The 10,730-nt window shown below is 33.8% G+C and overlaps 1 protein-coding gene across 1 annotated transcript in view; it reads left to right on the top strand.

The window, feature by feature from the left end:
* LOC106468677 (carbohydrate sulfotransferase 1-like) overlaps positions 1-8,216 on the top strand; it is a 24,635-nt gene extending 16,419 nt beyond the window's left edge. The window contains exon 2 of the mRNA XM_013929117.1: positions 7,174-8,216. Coding sequence (XP_013784571.1) covers positions 7,174-8,216 — 1,043 coding nt within the window. The remainder of the gene's footprint in view (positions 1-7,173) is intronic.
* Positions 8,217-10,730: the final 2,514 nt, after the last annotated feature.

A 10,730-nucleotide genomic window follows, 5' to 3' on the forward strand; every position in this document is an offset into this window, starting at 1 on the left:
GTGTTGTGGTCTTTCTTTTATGTATTTCGCTATGACGTTTTGTGAAAATTCTGTACGTGATGGAGAAAAATGGATGTAATTTTCGGATTCAGCATACAGGAATTACTGTAGGAAATGTAAAGATTGCAAGACAATAAAACCATCGCAGGCCTGTGTAATCTATAATATCAAAATTCATGTAAATACTTTTAAACTGGAGAAACTAGAAGAGAAATGAACCTCAGATTTAAGAATCATCTTAAATACCCTCATGTGTTTTGAACATCTCAAAGAAAAAAAACACATCACTGAAAACAATGTCGAACTCATCCGAAGATAACTAGACATCAACAGAACGAAAACAGCTGAAGCACTACTGATAAAGTCATCAAAATCAACGTTAAATATATATCCAGATACTCCCTTTTATTTCTATTAATACTTTAGTCATCTCATTTTACCAAAAAAAAAGCTAATTTACCGCCACCTGCAAGCTTGTCCTCACCATTACGAGTTGGTAACCACGTTCTTTCGAATTCAGCTATCTTTTTCAACGTAACTCTTACATGATGATGACTCGATACTTCGGGTCGAAATGTTGTAGTTACTAAAATAAGAAGCTGCCTAATGTAAAAGTGGCTATCGTTTTATTTTAAGTTTAGATTTGTTGTTTCAATTATTCGTTATGCCCGGTTTTGTCAGCTGATTCCAGTTTTCTTTTTTGTTGTTGTTGTTGTTTTAATGCCACACACTAAAACTATAGAAATATAAACTTCGTCACAAGGGCAAATAAAGAGTATTAAAATAGATGGTTCAGGTTAAATAAAAAAACTTCACAAGAGGTGGCAGTGTTGTTAATATATTTCAAAGTTTCGGGCCTAAACCCTTCTGCGGTATATATTTAAAAACTGTTAAAATAAAGAAACATGGACATTCTCCATAACATTCATTGATTACTGTCAAATGATTCTACTCAAATATTTCGTTTAAGTTTGTTTGTTTCTAAGAATAAAGCTACACAATGGGCTATCTGTGCTGTGCCTACCAGGGGTATCAAAACCAGATTTTTTAGTGTTATAAGCCCTCGGACTTATAGAGCCACCGTATGTCATTTTGTTAAAGAGAATCATAAACCAGTTTCCTGAATACATTTTCCTTAGCAATTGAATCATTCGCTAATTATTTCTCAGTAATTTTTAAGCTAGCCCCCTTACTTACCTGTCCAGTTAGAACCCTGAAAATATTTATTTCTGCTCTCAGGAAGTATATAAAACAGCAATATAAAATCTCTGTGTGTGTATTTTATAACAAAGCCACATTGGGCTATCTGCTGTGTCCACCGAAGGGAATGGAACCGCTGGTTTTAGCGTTCTAAATCCTTAGACTTACCGCTGTCCCAGTATTACATGAAATGGTTCTTTTATTTCTTGTTTGTTTGTATGAAGTTAAGCACAAAGCTACACAATGGGCTATCTGTGTACTGCCCACCACGGGTATCTAAACCCGCTTTCTAGCATTCTTTAATTACAAACTATTATCTTGTCTGCCACATTCTAACAAACTTTATCAGAGATAGTTGTGTATTTAGATTTTAAAACTATTACATGAAACACCAATGCCGTAAAATAATATAATTATCAAACAGAGTAGAATTAGAAAAGAACAAAATTTTACATGTTTTTCGAAAACTATAAATGTATTATTTTTTTTGGCCCTACTGGAATATCTGATCAAGTTTTTACGTCTATATATCTTAGAAAATGTAATCTAAAATTTGTTTTTACCTGAAGCAAGTAATGGTGTAAAATATCAACTTTCATAAGCGTAGACATCAGATATTGGAAAAAACAAGTATGGTTAATAATTACGATAAAACTTATTCGTAACTTTTCCAACTTATATTGTTAAAACTAGGGATAAAAGTAAAATCGGTCTATAGTTGTTGTTGTTGTTGTTTTTTTTTGGGAGGGGTATTTGCGGAATACTCTTGTACATTTGAACAAATTTAGAAATGTTTATACAATTTAGATATTTTCCTTGTAATATACAATTTATAAGTAACTCGTACAACATTAGAGAAATTAGTTCTTTTATAAACTTAATAGAAGTACTTTCATATCCTTTGCCTTATTAACATTCAAATCTCTTATAATATCATTTATATCCTGAACAGAAATTAGGGTACAAAATGTTGATTTTTCATTTGAATTTTTCAAATAATGTCTAAAATATATATATTTATATTACGAACTTTATTAGCCATGTTAGGTCCAATGCTAACAAATAAATTATTAAACATATCTTACATTTCAGTACTATTGGTTAGTGTGTTAGTACTTATTAATCGGTTTTTTAATGATGTAGTATACTTACTTTTGATTTTAATAATGTTGTGTATAATCAGCTAAATATTTTCTTAATACTTGTGTTAATAGTTAGATTTTTTTTATAATACTTACATCGAACAGTTTCTTTGATGTTTGATAACTTACTAGAACATATTTAAACATGGTTTTATTCCATTCATTTCCATGTAAATAATAAATTCTATACATAGAACTTTTATTATATGTTGATTTTAGAATACCGGATGTAATCCAAGGCTTGCTTATTAATTTAATTCGTTTTTGTGATAATGCTTCAATGTAATATATGTAATATGTAATATTTTACTTTCAAGAATTTTACATACATCATAATATGCTGTATTTCAGCATCAGAATATTCTATACGTTGGTTAGGATGTCTATATATATATCACATCAACCATAATGTTCTTTCTACAGCCAGATGATTCTATTTATCTTCACAGATCTTTACAGCTATCTAGGTCAGTATATATATATACCAACACCACCAGCACTTGTAAGAAAATCATTATATAAATGTATAACTAGGAATGTCAATATTATAATATTAATCTCCATTAAGCTTAGTTTCAGAAATGACTATAAAGGTAAGTAAAACAGACACATTTGTGACAAATTATTCTATGTAATTTTTTGTCGTGCTATAAATTGAAAATAAGCATTAAACAGTGATGCAGACAAAATCTGAATATAATACGAAGAATTAAATTGTGGCGAAATGCAACAAGTTCTTCAAATACCTATAGAATGACAGGTTTCTTTTTTGTGAGTGGAAAACACTTAAATACACCAGTTCGAAAATCTGAATATGTTTAACCCTTTCCTTCCGTCTGTTTCCTATTATATTGTGTAAATACCTCGTCTATATACGGTACCTGTTTAAACTGGGTTCGTTCATCAGCAGCATTATTATTTTTAAGAAACTTTATACAATACCAATAAAAACGTTTGTTGGTAAACATATTGGTAAACTAATTTGGTAGGGTTGGGTTCCTGTAACACGAGTTTTCTACAATAAAGAGATATATTAACTTTTAACTGTTGTGTTTACGTAACTAAGGTTTTGTATGGCATAGTGATGAAAAAATTGCTAATGTTGGTTTCCCTTAACAAGAGTTTTTTACAATACAGTGGCATACCAACGTTAAAGTGTTATGTTTATGTAACACGGGTTTTGTATAACATAGTGATAAAATAACTTGGTTGCGTTGGGTTCCCATAACACGAGTTTTCTATAGTACAGTGGTACATATATTAACTTCAAAATGTTATATTTACGTAATATGGGTTTTTGTACAGTAAAGTGGAATGTTAATTTCATTATTTTTGGGCTTCCGTTACAGTAGTTTATCTAGAATTGTGGTATACTACTTTAATAGTGTTGTGTTCTCCTAAGGATATCTTCTGTAGAGTAAAGTAGTATACAAACTTGGTACTGTTATATTATCACAAAAGCAATTTCTGTACAGAAGAGTGGTTGTACTAACCTTGTAATACTATGTTTCCATAACACTAGATTTGTGCAGTAGAATGATATATAGACTGACAATAGTCTTGTGTTCCCATAACAACATTTTCTGTATTAACTTGGAAGTGTTGTATTCCCGTAACTTTTGTAAAGCAAAGTTGTATAATAACTTGGTGTCGTTGTATTACAGTAGTTTGTGTACAGTAAAGTGGTATACCATCTTGGTAGTGTTGTGTTTCCGTAACAATAATTTTTATACAGCAGAGCAGTATACTAAATTTGTAGTGTTCCCGTAACAGTAGCTTTTGTAACACAGAGTGGTATGCCATCTTGGTAATATTGTATTGTGTTCCCGTAACAGTAGCTTTTGTAACACAGAGTGGTATATCATCTTGGTAATATTGTATTCCCGTAATACTAGTTTTTGTACAGCAGAGTTGTATACTAACCTGATGTTGTTGCGTTTCCATAACAGTAGATTTTGCACAGCAGAGTGGTGTACCATCTTGGTAGTGTTGTGTTTCCATAACAGTAGTTTTTGTAAAGCAGAGTTGTATACTAGCGTGGCGGTGTTGTGTTCACGTAACAATATTTTTTTTTACAGTAGAGTGGTATACCATCTTGGTAGTGTTGTGTTCACGTAACAGTAGTTTCTGTAAAGCAACGTGGTATACTAACTTGGTGCTGTGTTCCCATTACAGTAGTTTTTCTACACCAGAGCGGTACACTAACTTCATTGTTTCCCGAAACAGTAGTTTTTCTACAGCAAAGTGGTATATCATCTTGGTAGTGTTCTGTTCCCATAATATTAGATTTTGTACAGCAGAGTGGTATACTAACTTGGTGCTGTGTTCCCATTACAGTAGTTTTTCTACACCAGAGCGGTACACTAACTTCATTGTTTCCCATAACAATAGTTTTTGTAGAGCAGCGTGGTATACTAACTTGGTGTTGTTGTGTCCCCCTAATAGTAGTTTATGTACAGCAGAGTGGTATACCATCTTGGTAGTGTTGTTTTCTCATGACAGTGGTTTTGTAAAGCAGACTTGTGTAATAATTTGGTGGTGTTGTATTCCCGTAACAATTGTTTTTGTACAGCAGAGTGGTATACCATCTTGGTAGTGTTGTGTTCCCATAACAGTAGTTTCTGTAAAGCAGAGTAGTATGTTAACTTGCTACAGTTGTGTTTCCATAACGGTAGTTTTTGTACAGCAGAGTGGTATACTAACTTGGTGGTGTTGTGTTCCTCTAACAGTAGTCTTTGTATACTAGATTGGTTGTGTTGTGTTTCCGTAACACGTGTTAACGAGTGTTATAGCTACAGTATAGTAGTATTTTAAATTTCTAATGCTTTGTTTCGGTTACACAAATTTGCAAATGATACTGTTATACTAATTTAGTAGCTCTGTGTTCTATTTCTTGCTTTGATCTAAGTGTACCTCTTTTCCACTATGATATAATTGAACATAGTTGTCCAAGAAAGTAATTGTTAATGATAGGCGTACATATTTCGCTTATAGTGCGTTTACGCTACGAACTGTCCAAGGTTTTATCATTTTTGAAACAGCTGGGATAGTTGAATATGAAGCGTGAAATTCAACAAAATCTAAGATTCCATTCAGAACGTTAACAATGTGTTCTTACTGTCTTCTCAATACCCAATAATTAACAATGTGTTCTTACTGTCTTCTCGGTGACAATACCCAATAATTAACAATGTGTTCTTACTGTCTTCTCAATACCCAATAATTAACAATGTGTTCTTACTGTCTTCTCAATACCCAATAATGTTTACCTGCGAGGTAAATCTTTGCTGTGGTTTTTTTCTATATCATTTAAATAGTCGTTTCTTGCTTTGTAAACCTTCGGGGTTCTTACACACTAAATGTAGTTTTAATTTGTCATATATAGGTTCAGATAAGTAGATCGCAAGAGAATATTTACAAGTTAATAAATTTATAAGTAAAATTAAAAATCAGGCGAAATACATGTTTTGTTATTTTCTTTACATTTTCACAACTAAAGCTTTATTGACATTGATCTTATCTTCTGGTTAAGAGCTGGTTTTTAAAGTTATGGCATTATTCCCTGGAACGAAGAATGACATGGAAGAAACTAAAGGTGAACGCAGGATCACTTTCGTTTAGACAGTTGGCGTTAATTTTACTGGTGTAGTAGGTTTTAGCGTTACAATATTATTTTATTCAACTGCAGAGTCATCTAGTGGTTGATGCAACATATCCCTGGTTGCACTTCGGGTACGTTAACTCATATATCACTAGCGAGGTTTCTCATAGGATGTTGTTGTCTTTAAAGTTGAAAACCATTTTAACTTAGACTTTATTTGAAATGCTCATTTTAACTAATTTTTGGTTAAATATTTGATAATTTTCTTGTTAATAATGTATGAAATAGCGCCTAAGTAGGGTATGACTAAAGTAACAGTTTTCTCAGGAATATCTAACATGAACTTTCAGATTTGAAAATGGACTTTTCTATTTAGGAATGAAAACGGAAAACAATTTATTCTAAATATTTGTTTAATGTTTTCTATTTCTGTCATGGTTTACTAGATAGTTTACCTTATATGTAGCCACGCTTCATCACATACTTATTTACCCTAACTTGTCCAATATTTGACATCGTAATAATTATTTTATAATTTATGTGGGCTTTAAGGATTCCTACATGAAAAATCTTCACAGATACATGTGATGTTGTGTCTATCAACAGGCTTTTACTCGGGAATAATTTCACCTTAGAATGTTAGAATATCTTACCATTAAGTTACAGAACTAGCTCTTAACCAGAAGTTGAGAGACTACCACTACATCTTCATCTGTGAAAATGTATGAAAAAAAGACAAAACATATATTTCGATCATTGAATTTGAGGAAGACTTAAAACTTAAAATTAACAAAGAAAAAGGCCCGGCATGGTCGGGTGGTTAGGGCGCTCGGGTCGCAATCTGCGGGTCGCGGGTTCGAATCCCCGTCCCACCAAACATGCTCGCTCTTTCAGCCGTGGGAGCGTTATAATGTGACGGTTAATTCCACTATTCGTTGGTAAAAGAATAGCCCAAGAGTTGGCGGTGGGTGGTGATGACTAGCTGCCTTCCTTCTAGTCTTACACTGCTAAATTAGGGACGGCTAGCGCAGATAGCCCTCGTGTAGCTTTGCACGAAATTCAAAAACAAACAAGAAGGAAAAAATAAAAAAGTGTTTTTCCTTTATCTTCTTTGTCATGCCTCGAGGAGCGTCCTGCAAGAACTACATGTTTTTTGTAATAAATGCATTACTTTGTAAAATTGAACATTGTTATTAAATTCAAATTATTTTTTTCTTCTTTTTCCTCTAGGTGATTCTTGTTCCAAAAGAACATCTGTGTCAACACTGAATCTTGTATCTCCGGTTCTTTTTCCATCAGCCTCAATGAAAACTCAATCTGTTTATATCTTACCTGCAGGTAATATCAGTGCAAAGATACGTACATCTTATAAAGTTCACATAAACGAAAAGAAAAAAGTGATTTTACTGTCGTACCTACGCAGTGGTAGCACATTCCTTGGGGAAATGTTCAACCAACATCCATCCGTATTTTATTACTTCGAACCTTTGTATCTTCTGGATCACCCAGGAGCTTATAGTGGTATCCAGCCCTTATTTCGTAGCAAAGTTCCGAAGGCATTGAAGTTACTCAACCGTATTTTGGATTGCAAGATATCTAAGAACAATGGATTGATTAATGATGACCTTGCTTTCAGAAGCAAGGCTTTAAGAGAAATATACGATACGCCTGCGTGTAACAGCACATTAACACGCTGTTTAGACAAGGCTTGCGAACAAAAGAATGTTTCTGTAATTAAGGTAATGCGTCTTTATTTGAACGATTTACAGCCGCTGATTGAAAGAAATGATCTCAAAGTGATCATCTTACAAAGAGATCCTCGTGCACTCTTATATTCACGACGTCGCAATAACCTCGGTGGTCGTTTAGAAATTGAAGATGACTTTCGATTACAAGCTAGAAGCTTATGTGCCCGGATGTTGCATGACGTTAAGATGGCTAAGAAGATTGCCTTTCTCACACAGAAAAATTTCTATAGGATTGTTCTTCAAGAGCACTTTGTCACAAACCCCCAAAGTATCATCAAAAGTATATTCAGGTTCTTAGAATTACCAATTACAGATAAACAAATAAAATCGCTTCTGGAAGTCTCTCACTTCCCATTCCAACAAGGAGAGGGAACTCTGTATAGATGGGATTGGAAAAAAGAAGTCCTGGCAAACGAAGTCGTCGCCATAGATAAAGTGTGTCATTATTTCTATGAAAACTCTTTTTACAAAGCAATAACAGATGGCAAAAACGTCAAAAATAAACACGATAAACGTAATTATTAATTTTAAGGTCTGTAGAGATTATAAGCAATACCATACACACACGAGCACACGCGCACACACACACATATATATACGTATATACATAACACCTTTAGACAATTAGTCCAAGAACAACAACAGAGTGATTGTTCCACAAATTAGAGAATTAACTTATAGTTGACACGAGTCTTTCAAAACATTCAATTGAGGAGGATGTGTTGTGTTTTCCTTCCTGCAGACGTTAAATGGGATTATATACATGTGCACACTGTTGGAGATAATGCACGAATAATTTAATATGTGTGTAGTAGATAACTGTTTTCACGAGAGACTCTTTATTTATATATAATATATATACGGTTGTTTTCATGAGACCCCTAATCTATGTATAATACATAAGTGTTTTCACGAGAGATTTCTACGCCATTTCCACCTCACATTCTGAGCTTCACAAGAGGCTTCTAGGCTATTCCAGCCTCGTATTTTTAAAGGTCAAGTTCACTAAAGCCTCCTACGTTAGTCGACTCATATTTTTAAAAGTCAGGTTCACTGGAGCCTCCTACATTAGTCGACTCGTATTTTTAAAGATCAGGTTCATTAGAGCCTCCTACGTTAGTCGACTCGTATTTTTAAAGGTCAGGTTCACTGGAACCTCCTACGTTAGTCGGTCGTCGTATTTTTAAAAGTCAGGTTCACTAAAGCCCCATACGCTAATCAACTCAAAATTTTAAAGGCCAGGTTCACTGGATCTTCTTACGTTAGTCCGAGTCGTATTTTTGTTGTTCAGGTTCATGAACGACGCTTACACCAGTTCCACTTTGTATGATGGGTTCACTGCAGATTCATACATCAGTATTCTTAAACGTCAGTTTGACTAAAGACTCCTACACCAACCCCACATCGTACGATTAATATTCAGCTTCATGGTAGAATCATGCAAACTGTTCCACACCGTATAGTTAATATTCAGGTTGACTGAATGACACTGATTGAAAATTACAACAAAGGTTAAGTAAACGTTCACCAAGCTATTGTTGACTGAAGTTGCTTTGTTCGCGTTCATAATGTTAATGTAAAAACTACAGTAAATGTTCATCGGACTATTGTTAACTGAAGTTGCTCTGGTAGCGTTCATAATGTTAATGTAAAGCTACAGTAAATGTTCATCGGACTATTGTTAACTGAAGTTGCTCTGGTAGCGTTCATAATGTTAATGTAAAGCTACAGTAAATGTTCATCAGACTATTGTTAACTCGTTTTGCTTCTGTGCTGCTGATGGACAGCAGTATGTCTTCGGATTTACAACACTTTAATCAGGGGATCGATTCCTTTTGAGTGACACAGCAGATGGCCCGATGTGGCTTTGCTTTAAAACACACACACACACACACACACTGTGCTGCTGATGGACAGCAGTAAATCTACGGATTTACAACACTATAATCAGGGGATCGATTCCTCTCGGGTGACACAGCAGATGGCCCGATGTGGCTTTGCTTTAAAACACACACACACACACTGTGCTGCTGAATGAAAACTACAGAGAAGCATCATTACGTGCGTTTTGCGGGCACATTGTTCAGTTAACTACCGTCATCATATATAAGTTGAAGTTCTAGTAAAAAAAAAAAAGAAAAAACTCATTTAACTTCCTGAAACAATGCTTATCATTTACTTTTAGGAAGCAATAAGTCTGTTTGTTAAACTTAACAAACTAAATCGATCAAGCCAGGGAATATAAAATACTGTTTGCAGCATTTTGTGTTTGTTTTTCAGCCAGAAACATGATTATTTTCGATCTCTAAGAACAGGATCACTAAGTAGTTACATTTGTGAATAAGAACTTTTGTGTTGATTGTTCAAAACCATATTATATGAGCATTGTTTGGTTAAAATGTTATATAACAACTATAAGATGCCGCTTTTATGTAATATACGTTCATGGAAGGACTTTTTCAATAGATTTTTTTTATTCATAGGCTGTTTTATTAAGATTTTCAAAGGTACTCGTGTATATAAGAGGGTTAAATAGATGTAGAAAATCAACTGAAGCTGTAAATAGTTGCTATATGCTTACTGCAAAGTGGTATGAGTTACGAAACTGGTTGAAATATGTTTATTTTGTGTCGCCCCCAGTAGCGGACTTACAAGGCTAGAAACCGTATTTCGACACCGTGGTGGGCAGAGCACGGATAGCCCATTGTGTAGTTTTGTGTTTAACTTCAAACAAACAAATTTATTTTGTGTTTTTCTTCCTTCATGTCTGGTTTTCGCCCAACTTCTGCAACTAGAAATAAATCACAAAGAAACATATTTATGTAAAACATTTTCTAAGAATACGACTACAGAAAATGACTCTTATTCATTTGTAAGCATTTATAATTCTACTGCTGTATTGCATCTTTTATATGGTATGAGAACGGGATAATTGTTTATCCTGGCCTTAACTGTTATTGTTATGAATTAATTATATTTTTCTTGTAGTAACTATTTTCGGTGACCCAGCTAGATTTATTTATAAATTTCCTCAATGTT

Source organism: Limulus polyphemus, unplaced genomic scaffold, assembly GCF_000517525.1.
Source record: "Limulus polyphemus unplaced genomic scaffold, Limulus_polyphemus-2.1.2 Scaffold3108, whole genome shotgun sequence".
Taxonomy (NCBI): domain Eukaryota; kingdom Metazoa; phylum Arthropoda; class Merostomata; order Xiphosura; family Limulidae; genus Limulus; species Limulus polyphemus.